This window comes from Acinonyx jubatus, chromosome C2, assembly GCF_027475565.1.
Source record: "Acinonyx jubatus isolate Ajub_Pintada_27869175 chromosome C2, VMU_Ajub_asm_v1.0, whole genome shotgun sequence".
In the NCBI taxonomy this organism is placed as follows: domain Eukaryota; kingdom Metazoa; phylum Chordata; class Mammalia; order Carnivora; family Felidae; genus Acinonyx; species Acinonyx jubatus.
This window is the reverse complement of record NC_069384.1, coordinates 94,694,623-94,720,394: the sequence shown is the minus strand read 5'-3', so window position 1 is coordinate 94,720,394 and position 25,772 is coordinate 94,694,623. Positions and strand designations below refer to the sequence as shown.

Below are 25,772 nucleotides of genomic sequence, written 5' to 3'. Positions count from 1 at the left end.
CTGTATCTGATGTGTCATTTGCAAATATCTTCTCCTATTCCATTGGTTGCCTTTTAGTTTTGGTGATTGTTTCCTTTGCTGTGCAGAGCTTTTTATTTTAATGAGGTCCCAATAGTTCATTTTTGCTTTTGTTTCTCTTGCCTCTGGAGACATGTCAGGTCTCCAGAAGTTGCTGCGGCTGAGGTCAAAGAGGTTTTTGCCCGCTTTCCCCTCTAAGATTTTGATGGCTTCCTGTCTTACATGGTCTTTCGTCCATTTTGAGTTTATTTTTATGTATGGTGTAAGAAAGTGGCCCAGGTTCATTTTTCTGCACGTCGCTGTCAAGTTTTCCCAGCACCATTTTCTGAAGAGACTTTCTTTATTTCATTGGATATTCTTTCCTGCTTTGTCAAAGATTATTTGGCCATCCATTTGTGGGTCCATTTCTGGGTTCTTCATTCTGTTTCATTGACCTGAGTGTCTGTTTTTGTGCCAGTACCATATTGTCTTGATGATTACAGCTTTGTAATATGTCTTGAAGTCTGGGAACATGATGCCTCCAGCTTTGGTTTTCTTTTTCAAGATTGGTTTGGCTATTTGGGGTCTTTTCTGGTTCCATAAAAATTTTAGGATTGTTTGTTCTGGCTCTGTGAAGAATGCTGGTGTTATTTTGATAGGGATTGTATTGGATATGTAGATCGGGTAGTATTGACATTTTAACAGTGTTCTTCCTATCCAGGAGCATGGAATATTTTTCCATTTTATTGTGCCTTCTTTAATTTCATACATAAGCTTTCTACAGTTTTCAGTGTATAGATTTTTTACCTCTTTGGTTAGGTTTATTCCTAGGTATTTTATGGTTTTTGGTGCAGTTGTAAAGGGATTGATTCCTTGATTTCTTTGTTCTTTTTTATTGGTGTATAGAAATGGAACCGATTTCTATGCATTGATTTTATATCCCGCGACTTTGCTGAATTCATGTATCAGTTCTAGCAGTTTTTTGGTGAAATCTTTTGAGTTCCCCATATAGAGTATCGTGTCATCTGTGAAGAGTGAAAGTTTGACTTTCTCCTGGCTGATTTGGATCTCTTTATTCCTTTGTGTTGTCTGATTGCTGAGGCTAAGACTTCCAATACTATGTTGAATGACAGTGGCGAGTGTGGACATCCCTGTCTTCTTCCTGACCTTAGGGGGAAGGTGCTCAGTATTTCCCCATTGACGATGATATTAGCAGTGGGTCTTTCATATATGGCTTTTATGATCTTCAGGTGTGATCCTTCTACCCCTACTTTCTTGAGGGTTTTTATCAAAAAGGATGCTGTATTTTGTCAGATGCTTTCTCTGCATCTATTGAGAGGATCATGTGGTTCTTGTCCTTTGTTTCATTGACATGATGAATCACATGGATTGTTTTGCTGTTATTGAACCACCCTGCATCCCAAGTATAAATCCCACTTGGTCGTGGTGAATAATTCTTTTAATTATTGTTGGATCCGGTTGGCCACTATCTTGTTGAGGATTTTTGCATCCATGTTCATCAGGGAGAGAGGAAGAATCCTAAGCAGTCTCTGCACCTGAGCCACTCAGGCATCCCATCCTTATAGGAATCTTAATTTGAAAACAAGATTGGCCATAGACAACAGTAATTATTTGCAGTCAAATCATTAAAATGTTACTGGCATCTTCTGGCGCCTGGGTGGCTCAGTAGGTTAAGCATCTGACTCTTGATTTCAGCTCCTGTTATGATCTCATGGTCCTGAGATTGAGCCCCATTGGGCCTCTGAGCTGGGCATGGAGCCTGCTTAAGATTCTCTCTGTCCCTCTGCCCATCCCAACTCGTGCATGTTCTGTCTCTCAAAAAATACTTAAAAAATTCTTAAATAAAAAAAATGTTGGAGCACCTGGGTGGCTCCGTTAAGCATCCTACTCTTGATTTCAGCTCAGGTCATGATCTCCCAGTCGTGAGATCAAGCCCCATGTCAGACATGCACTGAGTGTGGAGTCTGGGATTCTCTGTCTTTCTTTCTCTCTCTTTCTGTCTCTTGCTCTCTCTCTCTCTGCCTCTCCCCCGCTTGTGCTCTCTCTCCCCCTCTCTCCAATACATAAACATTTTTAATTTTTTTTTAACATTTATTTATTATTGAGAGACAGCATGAGCATGGGAAGGGTAGATAGAGGGGGAGATACAGATTCTGAAGCAGACTGCAGGCTCTGAGCTGTTAGCACAGACCCCAGTGCGGGGCTTGAACTCACAAACTGCGAGATCATGACCTGAGCCAAAGCTGGACACTTAACCGACTGAGCCACCCAGGCGCCCCATCAAATACATAAACATTTTTTAAAAATAAAAATAACAGCTCTTTAAAAAATGTTACTGGCATCTTCTAAAAAAGAACGATCTTAAAAATTTCACTGGCATCACTGACTTGTTTGGAAAGCATCCACTTATATGTATTTGTAATGTGTATGTTTATAATATATTTGCTTATATTTGTGAGATTCTGTCAATACCCATAATACCTAAATAAGATACATAAAATACTTTTTCAACTTCTGAACCTCCTGAAATTCCCTGACAGCCTGCCACCTGAACCCGTTTTACAACCTCATGACAACTTTCAGTTAGGATACCTAATAATGACGTCTTCTTTTTTATGCTATTTTTACTACTTAATATTTTCTTTTTAAAAACAAATTTAATTCCTTAATTTTTTTTTCCACATGGTTAAAATTTTAGTCTCTATTCCTTTTTTCCCCCAGTCCTTTTTTTTTCTTTTTTTTTTTGATGTATAGGTGACATTAGTTTCAGGGGTACAACATAGTGATTCAACAATTATATACAAAATGTTCACCATGGTAAGCTTAGTTATCATCTGTTACTATACAGTGTTATTATAATATTACTATGTTCTCTATGCTGTACTTTTCATTCTCATGACTTAAATATTTATTTTGAGAGAGATCATGAGCAGGGGAAGGGCAGAGGGAGAGAGAGAATCCCAAGTAGGCTCCACGCTGTCAGCACAGAGCCCAGTGCGGGGTTCGAACCCACAAAATGTGAGATTTTGACTTGAGCTGAAACCAAGAGTCAGTCGTTTAATCAACGGAGCCACTCAGGTTCCCCTGACTTATTTAATAAGTTTGGAAGTTTGTACCTCGTTAATCCCTTTATTTTGTCTGTCCTTTCATCTCCCTCCCCTCCAACAACCACTGGTTTGTTGTCTGTGAGTCTGTTTTTGTTCTTGTTTCTTTGTTCATTTGTTTTTGACTCCACATATAAGTGAAAGCATAGGTTATTTGTCTTTCTATGTCTAACTTACCTCACTTAGCATACATAACCTTTAGGTCCACTGATGTTGCCAGTGGCAAGATTTCATTCTTTTGGTTGAGTAATATTCCATTGTATATATGTACACTGCATCCTTATCCATTCGCCTATCAGTAGACACCTAAGTTGCTTCCATATCTTGGGTACTATAAGTAAAGCTGCTATAAACATAGGGGTGCATATCTTTTCAAATTCTTGGTTTTGGGGGTTTTTTGGTAAATACCTAGACATGGAAATACTAGATCATATGGTAGTTGTATTTTTAGTTTTTTTTGAGGAATCTCCATACTCTTTTTCATAGTGGCAGTACGTTTACATTCCCACCAGTTCATAAGGGTTCCCATTCTCCAACACTTATCTCGGCTTTTTTTTGGTACTAGCCATTCTGACATACGTGAGGTGATATAATTGTGGTTTTGATTTTCATTTCCCTGATAACTAATGATGTTGAGCATTTTTTCATGTGTCTGTTGGCCATCTTTATGTCTTCTTTGAAAAAAATGTCCATTCAGGTCCTCTGCACCTGAATAATAATTGGATTATTTGGGGGTTTTGGTGTTGAATTGTAGTTCTTCATGTATTTTGGATATTAACTTTTTATCATATATGCAACTAGCAAGTATCTTCTCCCATTTGGTAGGTTGCTTTTTTGTTTTGTTGCTTTCCCTCACTGTGCATAAGCTTTTTAAGTTTGATGTAGTCCCAGCTGTTTATTTTTGCTTTTGTTTCCCTTGCCTGGGAGATATATCCAGGAAAACGCTAAGGTTTATGTCCAAGAGATTCCAGCCTATGTTTTCTTTTAGGAGTTTTGTGGTTTCAGGTCTCTTATGTTTAGGTTTTTAATCCATTTTGAGTTTAATTTTGTCTATGATAAGGAAGTGGTCCTGTTCTCCCAGCACCATTTATTGAAGAGACTGTCTTTTCTCCATTATGTACTCTGGTCTCTTTTGTCATGGAATAATTAACCATATAAGCAGGGGTCTTTTTCTGAGCTCTCAATTCTGTTCTGTTGATCTCTGTATCAGTTTTTGTGCCTGTACCGTACTGTTTGGTTATTACAGCTTTGTAGTATAGTTTGAAATCTTAGATTGTGATATCTCCAGCTTTGTTCTCAGGATTGCTTTGGCTATTCAGGGTCTTATGAGGTTCCATACAAATTTTAAGATTTTTTGTTCTAGTTCTGTGAAACATGTTATTGGTATTATTTTAGGGATTGCATTGTATGGCCATTTTAACAATATTAAGTCTTCCAATCCATGAGCATGGAATATCTTTCCATTTGTTTATATCATCCTCAGTTTCTTTCATCAATGTCTTTTTTTTAACCTTTTTAAAAATATATATTTTGAGAGAGAGCGAGCAAGTGAGCAGGGGAAGGGCAGAGACAGCGGGAAGGAGAGGATCCCAAGCAAGTTCCACTCTGTCAGTGCAGAGCCTAACATGGGGCTCAAACTCTTGAGCTGTGAGATCATGACCTGAGCCAAAATCAAGAGTCACACACTTACCTGACTGAGCCACCTAGGCACTCCACCTTTATTATTTTTTAAAAATAAGCTCTATACCCAATGTGGGACTTGAAATCATGACCCTAAGACCAAGAGTCACATGCTCTTGATCTTGAGCCAGCCAGGTGCCCCTCATCAATAGCTTACAGTTTTCAGAGTACAAGCTTTTCACCTTCTTGGTTAAATTTATTCGTAAGTATTTTATTGTTTTCTTTCTTCAAAGTTTATTTTTATTTATTGTGAGAGAAAGATAGCAATCAGGGGGAAGGGCAGAGAGGGAGAGGGAGACACATCACAGAGCCTGATGGAGGGTTCAAATTCACAAACCAAGAAATCATGACCTGAGCCGAAATCAAGAGTTGGACACTTAACTGAGCCACCCAGGCACCCCCTAAGTTTTTTCTTTTTTTAAGTATCTACACTGAATGTGGAACTTAAATTCACAACCCTGAGATCAAGAGTCATATGCTCTTCCAACTGAGCCAGCCACCCTGGTATTTTATTCTTCTGATGCAATTTTTATTACCACTTCCATGTTTATGTATATATCATATTCTGCCTCTTTTTGTGTATCCCTTGACTAATTTTTATAGCTATAAGCGATTGATCTACTAACTTAACTATATATTTGCTTGTATTGTGAAATTTTCTCCTCTCAGTTTTCTTCTGGTTGTGGCCTTCTCTTTCCGTTTATAGAATTTCTGTTAACATTTCTTGTAAAGCTAGTTTAGTAGTGATGAACTCTAACTTTTGTCTGGGATACTGTCTCTACTTCAATTCTGAGTGATAATTTTGCTGAATAGAGTAGTCTTGGTTGCAGGGGGTTTTGTTGTTTTGTTGTTTTTTTTCTTTCAGCACTTTATGCCACTCCCTTCTGGCCTGTAGAGTTTCTGCTGAAAATGAGCTGATAGCCTTATGGGGTTTCCCATGTATGTAAGTTTGCTTTTCTATTGCTTTTAGGATTCGCTTTTTAATTTTTGTCATTTTAATTATATGTCTTGGTGTGTATTATATACATATAATTATACATAATTATATGTATTGCCATTTTAATTGTATGTCCTTGGGTTCACTGTAAGGCTCTCTTTGCTTTTTGCACCTGGATGTCTGTTTCCTTCCCCAGGTTAAGGTAGTTTTCAGTTATTTCTTCAAATAAGTTTTCTGTCCCCCTTCTCTCATCTCCTTCTGTAACCCCCTATAATGCAAATGTTCATACACTGATAGATCACAGAGAGGTCCCTTAACTTATTCTCATGTATTATTTTTTCTTTTTGCTGTTTAGCTTTGGTGTTTTCCATTATCCTGTCTTCCAGATCACTGATCAGATCTGTATCCTCTACTCCACTGATTTCCTGTAGCCCATTTTTTTATTTTAGTTATTCTCTATCTCCGACTAGTTTTTAAATTTTATATCTCTGTGTTGAAGTTCTCCCTGAGTTCATCCATTCTTCTCTCAAGTCTGGTGTCTTTATGGCCATTACCTTGAACTCCTTATCAGGCATATTGCTTACCTGTTTCATTAGCTCTTATTTTGTGGTTTTGCTTTCTTTCATTTGAGACCTATTCCTGTCTCCTCATCTTGTCTGTTTCTGTGAATTAATTAGGTCAGCTCCTTCTCTTAGGTCTAGAAAGTAGTGTCCTTGTGTAGAAAGGGTCCTATGGTTCCCTGTAGCACAGTCCTCCCTGGGCACCAGAACCTGTTGTGGTTGATATGTGACTAATGCCGGCATGCTGGTTGGTGATGCTAGCCCTCTACCCAGCTGACTACAGTGATTATCCTCTAGTGTTGAGGATACACTGGTGGGCAGCGCTTATCCCCTGCACGACTAATAAGCCCTGCTTCAGCCTCTGCAGTGTGGACAGCCTAGCTGCAGTGATCTGCTTTGCTTGCTGTGGGCTTACTGGTGGGTCGGGCTTGCTTCCTATGTGGCTGGCTCTGAGACCTGGTTGTAGGAGCTGTGGGTTTGTTGGTAGGCAGGGCTAGCCTGTAGCCCAGCTGTCTATAGTGAGCCTCTGTGACTGCTGCAGACACATCGACGGGTAGGGCTTTCTCAAACCTCTATAGCTAGCTGAGAAGTGCAGCTACAGCAACTGCAGGCGCACTGGTGTGTGGGGTTAGCTCCCTCCTCTCCAGAGCAAGAGTTGCTTTGGAGGGGTGCCTGCTGGCATGGGCAGTTTGGAGAGGGCAGGGCACACCATGCTAGGAAGGTAGGTTGAGAATGTCAGAACTGGCTTCCATAAGTGTTCGGCTGTCTAGGCTGGGAGGGGGCAGGGAAACTGGCAGCCACCAGCACTTTCCTTCCTGGAGAAAGCTACTAGATTTCCTGTAGATTCCTGCCTCTCCTGTATACATCCTCAAATGAGGCAACAAATCTCCCTCACATACACCCCAGGCACTTTTCAAACTGCTTTTTAGTTATTTAGTGTATTGGTTTTTAGAGGGTGGAGCCTTGGTTTCCTATAGCCCTCCAGCTCTCCTGGAGTTAAGCCCCACTGATGTTCAAAACCAGACAGTATGGAGACTGGTCTTCCCAGTGCAAGTCCCCAGGGCCATTGGTGTCCAGTGTGGGGTCGCTTCTCCTTGCCTGTGATGTCCTTCCCCTTTGTGGCTAGTCACTCCAGGGGTTTAGCTGTGGAAGATCTGTTCTGCCAGGCTTCAGGTTGTTTGCAGAGTGGAGCAGTTGCCTTGATATATCCGTGGGATGAGGTGAATTCAGGGTTCTCCTGCTCTATCATCTTTGCTCTCCTGTAAAATTTCTTCTAAAAAATTATATTACTCAGTTTTTCCACAGTGGACAGTTAAAGTTTAATATATCTTTTACACATTTCAAGAAGTAGCTTGTTCTAATTTATGAACGAAAACTGTAGTAGGCCATAAAATATTAACATAAGGCAAATATGTGAAAATTATTCTAGAGCTTGTTTTTCATAGATCTGGACCTACTGGTACAAGAATAGAACCTGCATTAGATGACTGACTGCAAGCTTCTCCATAAGTTGGCCTCCAGTAATAATGCTTTTTAAGGCCATTGGAGACTTCTGCAAGATACACATGTCCATCCACCACAAATGGCTCCACATCTGTATTGTCTGGTTTTAGACGGCCTGTTTGAATTAAGTCTGAATATGCCTGTGATTTTTAAAAAAAGAACAAACTATCATTAATAAAATAGGTTGTTCATTTATCGTAATTAAATTTCTATATTCAAATTAGCTGAACTGATTTTCAGTTTAAAATATTTTGAGTAAATTACTGAATTTTATTATTTTCCACATATAGATTTTTGTTCACTTAATTTCACAATGAAATTAGAATCTTGCAAAATTTATTTCTAAGCTTTAAGGTATTTTTTGTCATTTTATGACTTCCAGAATTAACAATTCTCACTGTTACTGATTTTGTGGGCCAAAAGGTCCCATGGTCAAAATTCCTACAGGGGATCATAAATGAGGGACATAAGGAGTTGTATATGCCCTTGAAAATTTGATGGCCAGGGAGCCGTTTCTCAGAAAAATAATCAGATTTTGGCATCCAACTCTCTGGAGTTCATAAACTCCCTGAAGCTCATTTATAGTCTGAGGCTAAGAGACCATTTCCATATTATTAGATGGTGGCCTGGCTGGTAGCCCCATTCTTTTTTCATTTCAGAATTTTCTTTGTTTATCTCATGGATCATTGGTACGTATGTAAGATCACACAAACATGTTAAGCTGGCTTGTCAGTAAGATTGTGTACAGAGATAGGCAGAAATGTAGACAGTGAAAGAAAACTTCAGTTGCTTTCTGCTTTATTCCAAGCTCACCTTAGTTTCTAGTGTGTAGAATATGTTTTTCTAAAATCAAGATTTAAATAGTATGTTTTATTACTCATTTTGGTGGTAGTTTTGGATAGCCTTTTTGCAAATTGAGATTTTTAGCATCTTCTTTCCAAATCAAAACTATTTGTTACTATGCTTTTTGTTTTGAAAGTAGTATCAAGGGCTGTATTTGCATAAGCAACTGTAGGTCTCCAAAACCATGTCTTGGTTTAATTATTGGGCAGATTAGAGACTGTGCTGCATCAAATTTAGAATAAATCAACAATTGTGATTTTTAAAATGTTTTAACTTTGGAGGAGTTGGGACTGTGTCATTCATTGATCTTTATATTAATATGTAGTCTTTGAGATATTTTGCTATTTCAACCACAGAACTTTGCAGTCATTTTTAGGGTTTATTTTTAAGTGTATCAGAACTGCAGTGTCTTACTATATTTTGTAATCATTCTTTTAATATTTATTTTTGAGAGAGAGACCAAGCAAGTGAGCAGGGGAAGGAGAGAGGGAGAGAGAGAATCCCAAGCAGGCTCCACTCTGGCAGTGCAGAGCCTGACACAGGGCTCCAACTCAACAAACTGAGATCATGACCTGAGCTGAAATCAAGAGTCAGACGCTTAACCCACTGAGCCACCCAGGTGCCCCAATATGTTACAATCATTTCTAAGGCCACCTGTAAATGTCTGATGTTATAGAGAAGACCCCAGAAAAAGCCTTCGGTGAAGAAGAAAGAAAACAAAACAAAACATACCACACATGTAGCTTCATCAAATTTGTTTCCCCAAATGTAGACATTAGAGAGTATGTGGTTTGTTTTCATGGACTGTGAAAGTGCAACAAGTCCTTCTCCCTTTATGTTGTTGTTGACTACTGACAACCTAGGGAGAAACAAGAAGTAATAACCCTGGAAACCAGTAAATACTTTCACAAAGAAGATGCATAAGTTAGCCAACAACATTTATTACATTTCTTTCTAAGTTTGTTATTTTAAGAGAGGGGGAGATAGAGGATCCGAAGTAGGCTCTGCACTTACAGCAGAGAGCTCGATGCAGGGCTCAAACTCACGAAGCCTGACATCATGACCTGAGCCGAACTTGTCACTTACCCCACTGAGCCACCCAGGCACCCTTGTTGAATTTTATGCTGTAAAATCTTGGCATTACTCTTCAGCGTCTGATGTAATCCTAAAATCCAAGAAACTTAGTTCTCTAATTGGATGCTTCATGTACCTAGTAGAGCTCCCTACATTTTATAAATCAGTAGGCTGTTTTATAGCATTCAGTAAATGTTTGGGGTGGATTACAAATACGCCCTTCAGGATTAAGTCATCCAAGTAGTATTTTTTTTATTTTTTAAGTCTTGGTCATATTGAATGATTGTGATTTTTCTATAGAATTCAGGGTAAATACTATAGGCAGTAAGAATTGTCTCAGTCTTGAATTGATCATAATTAGAATCAATATAATTTTTAATAGACATTACTTTTGGGGATGCCTGGGTGGCTCAGTCAGTTAAGTGGCCGACTTTGGCTCAGATCATGATCTCGTGGTTCGTGAGTTCGAGCCCCACGTCAGACTCTGCTAACAGCTCAGAGCCTGGAGCCTGCTTCAGATTTGTGTCTCCCTCTCCCTCTGCCCCCTCCCCTGCTCACACTCTGTGTGTCTCTCTCTCTCAAAAATAAACATTAAAAAAAAAAAGACATTACTTTTGAAAAAGAAATTGAAATGTTTAATATGTCCGTTTAGAAACTATTTTTATATTTCATCATGCATCTTGAGTTAAAGGGCTTGAGGTTAGTGTTTTAAAGGTTTAAATTTTTGTTATTTTGATTAAATATATAGCGATACTAACGCTTTAAGACTCCTGTTGTGTGAAGCAAGAGTTTCACTGAGATACTTTGCTCCTACATCTTCTATTCTGTTAAAAGAAAGATCTATTACTTCCAGAGTAGTATTGCTTTTCAGTACGTCAGCCAAACACACCATTCCATCACGAGTTATTTTATTGCTGGGAAAGGAAAAATACGTGTTACATTTGAAAATATGAAGTATTCTTCTTTTATTCATAGAGATTAACAGGCCTCAGAATTGTTATATAGAGCAGTACTTTCTCGTTCACTAAAAGATTTTAATCACTCAATTTCCCAAAAAGTTAATGAAAATTTGCTATAAAATGTTACTTTCATTCTAGATTACTCGTGATTAAATTGCTCATTCACGTTGTAGGAGATACAATATCAGTATAAGCTAAATACTAAGACTTAGGATAAAAAGCTGACAACAATGGTTGCATTTTCTGATCTTTGGAATTAGTATCTAACGGCGTGTCCTATGTACTGTAAATGTTTACATAGATTATTCCCAGGACTTCTGGATTAATGTATTGTCACTTACCAGCTCACATCAAGGTAGCGTAGGCTTCTATTCAGATACAGTGCATCGCATAATTGTTTTATTCCACAGTTTTTCATATTATGCTTACACATGTGTAGTGCAACAAGGCAGTGATTTTCTTTCAACATGTGGCCTAGATGAACTGTGGACTCTTCCTAAAAATAGGTAAGATCTTTTTCTAAAATACAATTTTGAAGGTGTACCTGTTTATTCCAAACATATGCTAAGTTATTTAAATTAGCTTTTAAAAAATATCAAGATTATTAGTTTGTAATTTTCATTTGTTTTGGCTTGGCTTTTAAGAAAAATCATTTTTGCCACAAATGATACCTTATTTTAAAAATAGACAGTAGGCACTTGCAAGGTACAGTGACTAAGTGATGTAAAGTAAAAGAGGCTGGTTTGAAAAAGGCATAATCCTAAACAATCATTCCAGGTGGGGGAAAAAAAAAAAAACTGGTCCCATGACGTATTGAGCATATTAAGCCCCCTTATTGTTGTCCTCTCGGTCTCTAAATTTTTCTTACACCCTCCATATGTTCCTGAACTTTTCTCTTGATTCCTACTCTTCATAGTCTTTAGACAAAATACACATTTCCCAATGTTGATTCTTTTAAAAACACTCATTAATCCTGTGATATCTAGTTCTTGCCTTTTATAATCATCCCAAATTTCTAAATATGTTTTACTCTTCTAGTCACTGGAAGACTTAATTTTTAATTCCAAAATCTAGCTGCTTCCAGGCAAAAGGTATATAGCCTCAATGAGGATTTGAATACCAAGCACTTTAAATTTTTAAGAGTCAGAGTCTTGAAATGAATGGGTCAGAGTATTTTATGGTAAGAAGTCCTCTTGCTTGATTGCTGTATTTATAAGAAGTTTTACAGTCATTGGAAATGCTGAATACAAACATGGATAACTATGCTCAAATTACGTACTTCTACATAATACTCTGAGAAAAACCTACTTTGAGAAAAACTTTAAAAGTTACACGAGACCACGTGGCAATAGCAGATAGTACATGAGTTTTATAATAAAAGTATATGAGCTTTATAATAAAACTGTCCAGGGGTGCCTGGGTGGCTCAGTCGATAAAGTGTCTGACTCTTGATTTCGGCTCAGGTCACGATCTCACGGTTCATGAGTTCAAGCCCCACAACGGGCTCTCTGCATACAGTGCAGAGCCCGCTTGGGATCTCTCTCTCCCTCTCTCTCTACCCCTTCCCTGTTTGCGTGCGCTCTCTTGCTCTCAAAATACCCTTAAAACTGTCCAGATACTTGCATTATACTAGCTGTAGGACTTTGAGCAAATTATTTCATCTAGCTGAGTCTCAGTTTCCTTTCCTGTAGAACAGATAAAATTCTACTTCCCTCACAGAATTAACAAAAAAGTACATGGCCCCAAATAAGTGTTCTATAGAACACTGCAAAGCATTTATTATTATTCAGTGTTCTGTAATCCTGTATCTTATTTAAATTATTGCTGACACTGAAATAGATACACCCAAAGGAAGCTATAGTTTCGGATCTTAACAAATGCAAACTGATCACTTACGGGGCCAAATATTGCTCTGCATGGTGCCTGAAACAGAGGACATGATACATATTTGTGTTTTATGCTTTGCATTTTTTTTTTAGGTCAAGAAATTCGGTCGAGTGACCACCCTTATTAAGGGACGGAACTAGAATCAGAAATAGTAAAGAGTTTTTAGGTCAATGCGCTGAGTTTGACAATTTGCCTAAGATGATGCCTGGCATCAGTATCTTTCCAAGCTCCCCAGATAAATGGAATTCATTAAATGGAACAGGTTTGCAGGCTTATGTTTGGGAACAGCACAGTATGAGGAAGCACATGAGGATTCTACTCTATGGCCACTGAAGAAACTAGTGCTCACAGGGAGAGAGAGGGTGGTGGCTGCCTTAGGAATAGAAAGCAGGCTAGAGTTTACCTGACTGGCTAAACTCTCAGCACCGGGCTGAGAGCAAGGGCTTGGACCTGAAAAAGGCCTTTGGGCTTTTCATAATTCTCAGATTTGGGAATGACAACACTCGACACAAGAGGAATCATGCTTCTGATGTGATTTCATATAGTTTAACACACTTATTTCTTTGAGGCTTTAATCCAGAAAATTTTGATTTAGCCTTCATATGTCACATCCTCAATCTGAGAACCTTCTCTGCCACTTCTAAAAGAATGTTAAAGGAATAAGGAGAAGCCTTGACAGCAGGTACCATGTTTTCCCTCATCTTGTCTCCAGTAGGTAGCTTACCTATAGGATCAAGTCCAGACTTCCCAGGCTGCTATTCACTCACATTCTGCCATTATTACTCATAACTTCAAAAGTGGTTTAGTGATACCAATAGACAACAAAACAATTTACACTGAGCTTTTATAATCCAGCCTTTAAAACTTGAATCATTTGGGGGCACCTGGGTGGCTCAGTAGGTTAAGCATCCGGCTTCAGCTTAGGTCATGATCTCACGGTTTGTGGGTGAGATCACACATGGGGCTCTGTGCTGACAGCTCAGAGCCTGGAACCTGCTTTGGATTGTGTGTCTTCCTCTCTCCCTGCCTCTCTCCCACTTGTTCGTTCTCTCTCTCTCTCTCAAAAATAAACATTAAAAAAATTTAAAAAAAAATAAAACTTTAATCATTTTTGTCTGAACTACTTTGCCTCTCTACAGGTTTACTCACTGTTAATCTGAGTTTACAAGAAAAAAAAGACATGTTTACTGCTTAAATAAGCAACATCTAAAATCATGACTCAATTTTTCAAGTAAGCTTTTGTTTGTAAATGCAGTTAATTCTAAAAATTTAATGCATTCATGAACCTTGACATGACCTTCAATAAATAGTACCTTCGTTTTATTCACATATAATATTAGCTGTCATCACTTTGAATACATACCTGTTCACCATACAGTATAGGTCGGTTTAGGTTTATTCCCTTAATTGTTTGGTTTTGAGTTAGGACTGTAGCAAATGCTATCACACTTTGCATTCCCTAAAAACAATAAATTCATTAAGGAAACTGACAACATATTTAACGTCCCTATTTCAAAATCAGTAATCTGGATTCAATTAAATAAATTTTATTTTGAATTGTAAACCTTGCGTGGTCAAATTCAGAAATGAATGATCCCTGTGTTCTTTTCTCCCTGGCCTAAAATCTGTAACATGATGGGGAGTTCTGAAAGTTTCACAGTCCATTTCCTAGGATGTTTACCTCCAGGTTTGCTCCTAAGTCCTCAGGGTACTGTGTGTTGCAGACAGACCTCAGATACATAGATACACACGTGGGTCCCAGCTAGCACTCTGCACTACTGAGAACACTGCAAGTGTTATGCATACTTGAACCCTCTGTGTGAGTTGTGGCAAAGATTTACTAATCCATTTTTCACAGCTTCCACAGGCCTCCCTCTTTACCTTATTGGAAGGGCCTAATTCTTCCCCATTTCTGTGATGGACACCACCGACCACACCCGGGTGTTACACCAGAAAACCTGGGCTTCCTTGCACTCTGCCACTCCACTCACCCTCCCATCCAATTAATCAGTAAGTCTTAAGAGATTCTGTCTCCAAAAGATGTCTCAAATTAGCCCATCTGGGTGCCACCACCCCAACCCCAGTCCTTCTCATCATCTGGACTACTGTAGTAACTTCCTAAATGGTCTGTGAGCTTCCTCTGTCACTCTCTAATTCCCCAACAGAGAAACCAGAGATCTTTTTAAAGGACCAATCAGATAACGTCACTTCTCAAAGCCTTTCCATGACACATATTTATAGCAATCCCCTCTTCCCCTGATGTATGACCTGCAACCCATACAACATTGCTGGATCTGGCCTCTGCAAACCTCCACCTTCATTTTGAGATACTCTTAACTCCCTCATCCACTCTGGCTTTTGAGTTCTTAAAACCTGCGGAGTCAGTATTTCATTACTCATGTACCTCTCATGATTTTTGCTATATTTGGGTGTCCGTTTTATTATTTACTTAATAGTTTTCCATTAAGTCAATTCACCTTTTCCATCTTATTTTAAAACTGTCACTACTATAAATGGAAAACCTTAAAATAAGTAAATTCCTCAAAATAAGCATTTGTAAAAATAAATACATTAGTATTAAAATCGCGTCAGTCTGTATTAGTAATGCCACCCATACAACACTTGGGGCAGCACTATCTTAGAGTCTGTATGTGTTGGACCCCTGACTTGAATGTTCTGCCATGGATGCTTTCCAAGGCAGTTTTTCCTCATCCTTCATGACCAGTGTTACCTCCTCAGATATTAGAAACTACCCTATCCTGAAGATTACCTCCTACTTGGCAATCTTTGTAGCACTTTTCTCTTTATTGATGTTTTCCCAACTGGAATATAAGCTTTCTAATGAAGTAGCATTTTTTTAAATAAGAAACAACAATAACAACAAAACACCACAATCTTTTTTCTCAAAAGATCCCATATAGGTTAAGAAGGGTTATAGATGGAAGCTTAGGAAGAATTTTATTCTAAGTATTCCTCTATAATAAATACAATCTGATTTTATTAATAGCACTATTATGCCTAATAGTGTATAAAAAAAAAAAACAACCTTTTTCTCTGATATTAGGGGAAAGCTTAATCATTCCTAAGATGGTCATTTAGCTGGTCTCTTTAACAATTACCTATCCTGGTTTCCAGGGAGAATGACGCAGTACCTAGGCAATATTTCTTATAACCATTTTACTCACCAGATCACAGTCACCCAGATCTAATTTTTCTAAGGATGAATTAATTTGCAGCATTGCAGCAAAAAACATTCCACCTTTATTTTCAATCTTGTTTCCAGTCATTCTTAGGTATTTCAGAGTTGTATTCTTCTGAAAAGGAAAAGAACCAAAACTTCGTTAAATTTTAGTCCACAGAATTCTTGTTTGATTACGTGAGTTAGGAGACTATATTACTATTTGTAGACTCCTCAGTTTTTCATGAAGACAGAAGAGGATACACTCCTTAAAGGTACCATTCAGCTACTCATAACATAAAAATCTAGCTTAATTTTTTAGTGGAGAGAATGCCCAGGAAACATGCCCAAAAAAGCCCAGTAAATGAAGCAGATTTTAATAAATTTTCCTTTCACTGGGAAATCTATAAGTTTGTTTTCTAACAAAATTATGCCACTTTTTTTTTTGAGGTGAAATTCACATAACCCAAAGTTAACCATTTTAAAGTGTACAATTCACTGGCTTTTAATAAATTCACAGTGTTATACAGCCATCACATAGCTAGTTCCAAAGTATTTTTATTACCTCCTCAAAAGGAGACACTATACCCATTAAGTACTCATTCCATATTCTCCCTGTATCACTTCTAAAGGAATATAATTTCTCAAACATTTGCAAAGTTTAACTCCTCTCATTCCACTCTTTTGATAATTCTTTCACAAATAAAACTACAGACATTTCAATATGCTGATGAGTAAATATCAGAAGACATGTAAGTGCAAATAGTTATCTTTAAAGTTAATCCAAACCCCTTAAGAGCAGGAAGAAGGCAAAGAGGTCTACTGTTAACACTTCTATTTAATATTGTACTGGGGATTCTAGACCAAGCAATTAGGCAAGGAAAAGAAACAAAAAAGGCATCCAGATTGGAAAAGAAGTAAAACCATCTCTGCATATAATGTGATCTTATTTATGGAAAATCCAAAGGAATCCACCAAAAAAGCTGTTAGAACTAGTGAGTTCAGTGAGACTGCAGGGCAAAAGACCAATTGTGTGTGTGTGTGTGTGTGTGTGTGTGTGTGTGTATTTTTAATCGTATTTCTACACACTAGCAATGAACAACCCAAAACTGAAATTAAGGTTATCCCATTTACAATAGCATCAAAAAGAATAAAACGTTAGGAATAAATTTAGCAAAAGCAAGACTTGTACGTTAAAAACAAAGCACTGTTGAAGGAAATGAAAAACCTAAATAAATGGAAACCCTTCCCATGTTCGTGGATCAGAAGACTTAATACTGTTAAGATGGCAATACTCCCCAAACTGATCTAAAGACTGAAAGCAATTCCTCTCAAAAATCCTTGTTTTTCTTGCAGAACTTGATAAACTGATCTTAAATTTCGTACGGAAATGCAAGGGACCAGCACATCTTGAAACAGAAAGGACCCATGCTTCTTGACTTCAGAACTGGCTACAAACTACAGTAATCAAGATAGTGTGGGACTGGCATAAGGATCAAAATACAGGTTAATAGAATGAAGAATAAAGAAATAAGCCATTTACAATCGATCGAGAAAATTAATGGGGAAGAACAGTCTTAAATAGTATTGGGACAACTGGATATCCACATGCAGAAGAATGAGGTTAGACTCCCACCTCACATCATATACAAAAATTGACTCAAGATGGATCAAATAACTAAATGAAAGAGCTAAAACAAAACTGTTAGAAGAATACGCAAGTGTAAATCTTCATGACTTCAAGTTAAGCAAAGCCTTCTTAGATATAACAACAAAAGCACAAACAACAAAAGAAAAAATAAATCGAACTTTATCAAAATTAAATAATTTTGTGCTTCAAAGGACAGACACCATTAAGGAAGTGAAAAGGCAACCTAAACTACAGAATGAGAGAAAACATTTGCAACTCATGTATCTGATAAGGGACTTACATCCAGAACATGTAAAGAACTCTCACAGTTTATAAATTTTTTTTTTTAACGTTTCAGACAGAGAGAGACAGAGCATGAACGGGGGAGGGGCAGAGAGAGAGGGAGACACAGAATCGGAAGCAGGCTCCAGGCTCTGAGCCATCAGCCCAGAGCCCGACGCGGGGCTCGAACTCACGGACCGCGAGATCGTGACCTGAGCTGAAGTCGGATGCTGAACCGACTGAGCCACCCAGGCGCCCCAGAACTCTCACAGTTTAAAAAGATAACTAAAAACCATTTAAAAATGGGCACCGAATAGACGTTTCTCCAAAGAATGGCACATGCAAAGATGCTCAACATCATTATTTATGAGGGAAATGCGAATCAAAACCACAAAACCTCTTCATATCCACCAGCATGGCTAAACTCAAGACAGTAACAAGTGCTGGTGAGGATGCAGAGAAATTAAAACACTCCACAATGCTGGTAGAATCATAAAAAGGGACAGCCACTTTAGAAAACAGTTTGGCAGTTTCTCAAGATGTTGAACACCATTACCAAATGATCTAGCAGTTTCACTCCTAGGTATATACCCAAGAAAATGGAAAACCTATGCACACAAAAATGTGCAAATATTCACATTATTATATATAATTCACATTATTATAGACAAAAAGTGGAAACCCAAATGTCCTTTAACTGATAGATGAACCAAATAGGATATATCCAAATCATGGAATATTGGGCAATAAGAAGGAATGAAGTATGTTACAATATGGATGAACACTCACTGGGGAGTGAAAGAAGCCTGAAGAAGGGTTGCTAATGGCTTTGCGGCATCTTTGGGGGATGAAAAGTTCTAAAAATAGGCAGTGATGGTTGCACAATTCTGAATACACAAAGACCCACAGAGCTGAACACCTTAAAGGTAAATTTTTATGGAAAAAAATTTTTATGTATGTGAATTATACCTCAATAGAGCTGTTTATTTTTAGGGGTACCTGGGTGGCTCAGTCAGTTAAGTGTCTGATTCTTAGTTTTGGCTCAGGTCATGATCTCACGGTTCATGGGTTTGATCCCCACATCGGGCTCTATGCTGGCAGTGTGGAGCCTGCTTGGGATTCTCTCTCTTTCCCTTCCTCTTTGTCCCTCCCCTGCTCACTCACTCTCTCAAAATACATAAATAATCATTTTTTTTAACTGAGTTCAAAAGTGCTTGTAATATTACATTTTAATACATCGAAGTGCAATAAAAGTACACATTTGCATAATAATGTGTTCACAGTGATATTTTATTATGTTGATTACAAGCTATCAGAAGTTAAAATTCCCAAAGAAAATGTTGGTTTAAGGTATATAAATGCTTACATGTAGTGCTTTAGCAATCAATTCTCCACCTTCGGGCCCAATATCATTAAACATAAGATTTAAATAAATGAGTTTATGTTGTTTCTATAATAAGGAGAGAAAAGAAACTATTATTAGGAATGCAATTATTAGGAAACAAATCAATCTAGGAGCTGCTTTATTTAAATAAAAGTATTCACCTCCAAAGAAAATCTTTGCAACATAGAAAATCTGTAAGTCCAGCAAAAGAAACTACCATTAAGGGCCGGGGGAGGGGGTGGAGATTACCATTCTCATTTAAACATAACTGCAATATAAATGAAAGAAAACGACCACATTCTTTTTTGATCAGTGATTCAAAGTATGAATGTGCTTGCAAAGTATGAGTGTACAAGTTTGCAAAAGAGGACTCAGGAGCTCTAGGTACCAGTAGTCTACTGATAAATACACAGGTGGGTTTTCAGTGTATTTCAAGTGTTATAAATATAGTGCAAGGTCAGGACCTGGACATTTTGCAAAACTATCACTTTGTGGGTGTGCCACGAGGCTAGGTGGTTTCACTGTAAACAGAACATTTTGATGACTTTTGCAGCCTTTTTGTAATTGTTGAGAATAAATTATTTAGTTTATATTCTTTTTTAATCTTCACTCTGTCCTTATGTTGTGTGCTATCTCATGGATAGGAGAATTTTAAAATCACTTTTAAGCTCATTGGAAACATGTTTAGCAGTTGAGATTGGGACAAGTAAGAACTTTAAAAAAGCAAATTCAAGAGAGGTAGTAAGTGATATATGCTGCCCCAAACATTTTAACTGAGAAAACAGACACATACACATATTTGCCAATCGTCTTGAGGTTGGAACAAGGGCCTTTTCTTAAAGTACACCTATCTGATTGGTGGACCACACGTTTTTTGTTTTGTTTTGTTTTTTTGACCACACTGTATTTCTTAAATAAAATGCAACCATAATACAGCACTTCAGCCTGGGCAGTTCCAAAGTGAAGTCTGTAATAAAGGGTTAACTTAGCAGGCTTAGGGTACTCAAACTCTGCACATTCCAAAGAAAGGACTGGTTCTTAACTGACTCCTGGGAGAAAACAAAAAGAACTGAGAACATGTTGCAGTAAAATACCTGAAGCAGTCTTGCAGCATAGTATGCACCAACATCACTCATGAGGTTATATCTAACATCCAAACCTGGAGAACACGGATGAATAGAGGCAGATATTCCTTATAATGAATAATTAAAATCAGGAAAATGAAAGCAAGAGGCAACGATTCTTAAGGAAGCATATACCATTAATATATGGATTCTTCTTTAAAATTCTGGAAAGAATCCAAAGATCTTCACCTGTTATTCTTTCTACTGGCATTAAGCGACTGTTACCAGGAATGTTTAATGTGATTCCTTCCAATCTGTTAAAATACAAAAAAGAAACCCAGTAAAGAAATAAAAGCACTTTTTCCCTCGTGTGTAAATAGTAACGTCATGAATAGCATTTACTGAAACCAAGTATGTGTCACAATATAGATTTACAGCAAGTAACTTAAGAGGGCTGAATATTCTACAGATTTTACAGACACTTTTATATTATAGAATTTTTCTCACACACACACAAAACAATGTATCTCCACTTGACAGATAATGACATCAAAGACTTAAACGATTTTCATAAATAAATCCAGCCCACAGGAGTTCAGCACAAATCTGGAGCCGAGAGCCACTGGTCTCGTGTTCGTCCCCATATACTCCACTGCCTCTGGGACTAACGCTGTCCATCATTTACCTCTCTAAATCAAAAAGTACGTCCATTTTAAAAAGGATTTGCAAGCGGCTTTAAACAAATCACTCAGTATTCCAGGATTTTCACACAGATGATTATCAGTGAATATTACTTATGTAATCAAGTGTTTGTCTTCCTTACCCCTTTTCAATTTCTTCATCCACTTCCTGGAGTAGATGCCATACAAAGGAATTAATTTTCCTGGACTTTTCCATACATAGATTATAATAATCTTCCTGGAGACTGCCAATAATTTCTGGAACTTTTGAAAAAGTAGTGCATTACTCTTCACAATGTGAATTATACCGGGACCTTTCCCTTTCCCTCTACACCTTCCCCCTGCCCCCCGCAAAAAAAAAAAAAAAAAAAAAAATTACACTTCTTCCAAAGATACGAATGTGTATGTGAATAGAGTCAGGGGTAAGGAAGAAAAGGAGATGGGATTAAGAGCAAGAGGGGGAAAATAGAAGGAATCGAGGCGAATGAAAATGCCGTTCGAACTAGAGCCATAGAAGCCCCCACCGAGGGTAGGCAGACACTAACTGGGAAGCAACACAAAGGGAGAACTACAGGTCTGGTAGCTGAGGAAAAGGATATTCATAAAAATTAAATATTTTGTCCAAAACCATACAGCTAATGAGGACAGAGTATAAAAACTGACTCCAAAGCCTCTTTCCACTCTGCCACCTTAGGTTAGGAGGACTCACACTTTCTTATCATGACTTCAGATAAAGACAATTCTATCAGAGAATCTAAACTTTAAAAAGATCTGAAAAATCACCACGTCCCATAGGCTTCTTGGATACCCTCTATACCATGCAGGTTGATGCATCTTTGAATATAGCTGTCAGTTCCTCCTTACACTAAGTGGAGGCCTGGCTCATAGCAGCTCTTCACCTACCCTAGCCTTCCATGTCCTCTATTTTTTTTTTTTTAAGTTTATTTTGAGAGAGAAGGAACCAGTGGGGAGGGGCAGAAGCGTGGGGACAGAGGATCCAAAGCAGGCTCTGTGCTGAGAGCAGCGAGCCTGATGTGGGACTCAAACCCACAAACTGTGGGATCATGACCTGAGCCCAATTTGGACACTTGAGCCACCCAGACACCCCCTTTTCCTCTTTCTAAAGATTGATTTTGCTCTGTTCAGCCCTTAAAGAAGACCGAAACAAAGCAGGAGTTGAATTCTCTCCTTTGTTACACCTGCTGCTTTCCTTAAAGGTCTTAGTTTTTCATATTAATTTAAAAGGATCTTTTGCCAGAACCACGCCTTCCAGGGTGGAAGCTATGCTGTCACTCTCCTTAGAAGCACATGCCACTATCTTTGTTTTCTGTCCTATCTTTTGTGTAAGTCTCTTGAAAAAAAAAAAATCTGTGCTCAGAGATCTCACGACTCAACCAACCTAGTGTCTTCAGAACCAGCCTCTTTGAGTCTCTGCATCTCAACAGATGTTCTTTGCTGAGATTTTTGCTGAGTAGATTTCTACATTATATGAACCCAAGAGTTTACTAAACAAATTTGCAAAACAAGATTTAAGATGAGGAACGTTGTATTAAAAAGGAAAGCAGTAAACTTTTCTTAACAGTTTTTAAGAATAAGCTTTAAAGGGTCACTTGGGTGGCCCAGTCGGTTGAGCGTCCGACTTCGGCTCAGGTCACGATCTCATGGTCTGTGAGTTCGAGCCCTGCGTCAGGCTCTGTGCTGACAGCTCAGAGCCTGGAGCCTGCTTCGGATTCTGTGCCCTCTCTCTCTGCTCCTCCCCCCGTTCATGCTCTGTCTCGGTCTCAAAAATAAATAAAAACATTAAAAAAAAAAAAGAATAAGCTTTAAAGGGGCACTTGGGTGGCTCAGACGGTTGAGCGTGCGACCCCAGCTTGGGTCACAATCTCATGGTTTGTGAGTTCGAGTCCCGTGTTGGGCTCTGTGCTGACAGCTCGGTATTGTCTCCCTCTCTCTGTGCCCCTAACCCACTCACATTCTGTCTCTGTCTCTCCCAAAAATAAATAAACATTAAAAAAAATTTAAATAATAAGCTTTAACAAAAATTAACCCACTTATTCCAGACAACTTAGAAATTTCAGTATAAAAAAAAATAAACATTTATTAGCAATCCCACTGCCAAAGAACCATTATAACAGGCCTGTGGGTATTTCCTCCCAAATGTTTTTCTCACATATGTACTTATTAGCATTTTTAAACAAAATTGGAATATTTCAGTACAGTTCCAGATCTTTTAACATTATGTTGTGAGTTTTCCCATGTCATTCTCTGAAATTTTTTTATGTCAACAGAATTTCCTCTCTTGTGTGTGGATGTACCTAAGAAATCCTTCACTTATTTTAGGAAGTTTTCATGTATTTAAACAACATTTTAGCACAATATCTCCCAAATTGTGCTCTTTAGAATACTAATCTATGAAATAATCAAAGATACTCTGGGGCACCTGGGTGGTGCAGTCAGTTGGGCATCTGACTTTGGCTTAGGTCATGATCTCACGGTTCTTGAGTTCAAGCCCCGCACCAGGCTCACTGCTGTCAGTGCAGAGCCCACTTGGATCCTCTATCCCCCTCTCCCTGTACCCCTACCCCGCACGCTCTCTTTCAAAAATAAACATTTTTAAAAAAAGATGTTCTAAGTAGAATAGATTTTATTGTCAGATAAGCTTGGGAAGCGCTGCAGTAAACAAAGCTAAACAGACCCCTATCTGTATAACACTTCTCTGGACATTAAAAACACTCAAGAGCGTAAAGAGTCTTTAAATTATTGAGCCTGGAGAGAAGGGAGAATAAAAATACTCCATCTCCCAGACTTATGTGACCAGGGTTCACATGGAATTCAATCTACAAAATGCTACTTTAGCATTCTCGACAGGAAACATAGCAAACAGATCTCAAACACGTTTACTTGTTGGAGCTGCACTCCCACTGGGCTTGTTTCCTCCCTTCTACTACCTTCCTTGTTTTGTTTTTTAAGTTTTAACAATTATTTTTGAGAGAGACAGACGGACAGACAACGCAAACGGGGGGAGGGACAGACAGAGAGGGAGACACAGAATCTGAAGCAGGCTCCAGGCTCCGAGCTGTCTGCCCAGAGCCTGACACGGGGCTCAAACTCACAAACCATGAGATCATGACCTGAGCTGAAGTCGGACCCTCGACCAACTGAGCCACCCAGGAGCCCCATCCTTGTTGTTAAAAACAGAAGACTACCGTGAGAATCTCTGAGGCTCAGTGCCTGCCTTCAGCTGGCCACAGCACACCCAGGACATGCAGGAGAAATGCGTCAGACTTAGAAATCCTGTTTCTCTGAAAGAAGGAGGAAATCTTAAACTATACACTAAATATAGCTAAAGAAAGTTATACGAAAAATTCTTATTACCCGACTGTGGATTTAAAGTGTTTAAAAGTTTCTGGTATGTTTTTCTGTTATGCTCTCTTTCATTTAAAATTCACCTAAGTACTGTATGTCAGGATTTTATGGCATCAGTAATTTATTTCCTGTATTCATATTCACAGAAAATAATAAGTCAGTGTTCTAATTGTAAAGCTAAGACTAGGAATACCAGTTACACAAGAAAATGTCAAAGTCTAACCCAAATGTCATTTTTAATCCATCCCAAAGTCTTATATTCCAAATATTTTCCACCTAGGAGCACTTTTAAAAAATTCTATATTAAAAAAAAAAAAGTGGGCAGGGGCTCAGTTTGGAGGTGGTCCCCTATGCCCTCCTACACTGGCACCACCCAAGTACTGGGGAAATCCAAGGGTTGGGAGTGAGTCAGAGTAAGTGCCTATCCAGGATCAGCTGTGTGACTTTGAACAAGTACAAGTTATTTAAATTCTCCCATCTTAAACTTCCTCTTATGCTAGAGGCAGAGCTAGATGCCCATCTCACAGATGCAGTACGGAATAGGTAAAGCTTCTAGCACAGTTCCATATCTACAAGCACACAACCCTTTAAAACAAGCATCCAGGGGCTCCTGCGTGGTCTGACTTAGCTCAGGTTATGACCTCACTACTCATGAGTTCAAGCCCCACATGACCTCTGTGCTGACAGGTCAGAGCCTGGAGCCTGCTTTAGGATTCTGTCTCCCTCTCTCTCTGCCCCTCGCCTGCTCGTTCTCATTTACTCTCTCAAAAATAAACATTTAAAAATATATTTAAAAAGACAAACAAAAACAAGCATCCAAAATGGAAACAGTGAGGAATACCTGGGCGGCTGAGTCAGTTAAGCAACCCATTCTTGATTTCTGCTCAGATCATGAGCTCATGGTTCTTGGGTTTGAGCCCTGCAATAGGGGTCCTACTGAGCCTGTTTGGGATTCTCTCTCCCCCTTTCTCCCTCTCTGCCCCTCCCCTGCTACGTGCTCTCCCTCAAAAATTAACCTAAAAAAAATGGACAGGATGGCAGGAGGAGGGGTGTGCAGACCATACTCGAGACCCTCTTGCCCACCTAGGCCCCGCTTTCTGGAGCTTGCACACAAAAAAGGGCCCAAGAGGAGCACCTACACACCCTTCCCTGAGACGGGAGAGCAAATCAATAGACACACCTCCCCCAGGACAACCTATCAAGTGAAGGGCAGACCCTCGGGGAGGAAGGGGGCGGATCGTGGGGCTCCCCTCCCACCCATATGTGGGGGCCCCCCCGAAGTTCTGGCCACAGCTGGGATTCCCAGGGGTACTCTCCTGCCAAGCCGCCTCAGGCCGGCAGCCTGCTCGGAGGAAAGGGCTGGTGCGAGCAAGCCCGCGGCTGGGGTAGCGCCCCTCACCCGCTCCACCTGGCCAGGCAGGCGCCGAAGGACACCCTATTTCTTACCGCTCCTGTCGGCCGGGGCCCAGGACGTAGTAGGGATTGTAGTGGGAGCGGGAGGGGGAGACGGGGACTTGGCCCGGGCCGCCACCTTCCCACCACCGCCCCGCATCTCCCTTTCCGCCCCCAGAGCCGTGGTGGAGTTGTCATGACGACCGCGCGCATGCGCCTGCCCAGTCCCGG

General features: G+C 39.1%; 1 protein-coding gene across 4 annotated transcripts; it reads right to left on the bottom strand.

Moving 5' to 3' along the window:
• Positions 1–1,867: 1,867 nt before the first annotated feature.
• On the bottom strand, positions 1,868–25,754 carry LRRC34 (leucine rich repeat containing 34). 4 transcript variants are annotated; one of them, XM_015088541.3, is made up of 11 exons: positions 25,596–25,753; positions 20,927–21,047; positions 20,299–20,417; positions 20,134–20,198; positions 19,022–19,105; positions 15,751–15,879; positions 13,929–14,024; positions 11,020–11,174; positions 10,478–10,633; positions 9,378–9,504; positions 1,868–7,942 (listed from the first exon to the last, which is right to left on the bottom strand). In XM_015088541.3, exons 1-11 carry the CDS (start codon positions 25,699–25,701, stop codon positions 7,739–7,741), a joined length of 1,362 nt encoding a protein of 453 aa, XP_014944027.1. In that variant the 5' UTR covers positions 25,702–25,753; the 3' UTR covers positions 1,868–7,738. The 4 variants fall into 4 exon arrangements, with proteins under 4 accessions (XP_014944027.1, XP_053077203.1, XP_053077202.1 ...); XM_053221227.1 differs by lacking the exon at positions 1,868–7,942 and adding an exon at positions 24,991–25,068 and having other exon boundaries at positions 9,000–9,504; positions 25,596–25,727; XM_053221228.1 differs by lacking the exons at positions 1,868–7,942; positions 20,927–21,047 and adding an exon at positions 24,991–25,068 and having other exon boundaries at positions 8,996–9,504; positions 25,596–25,727.
• Positions 25,755–25,772: the final 18 nt, after the last annotated feature.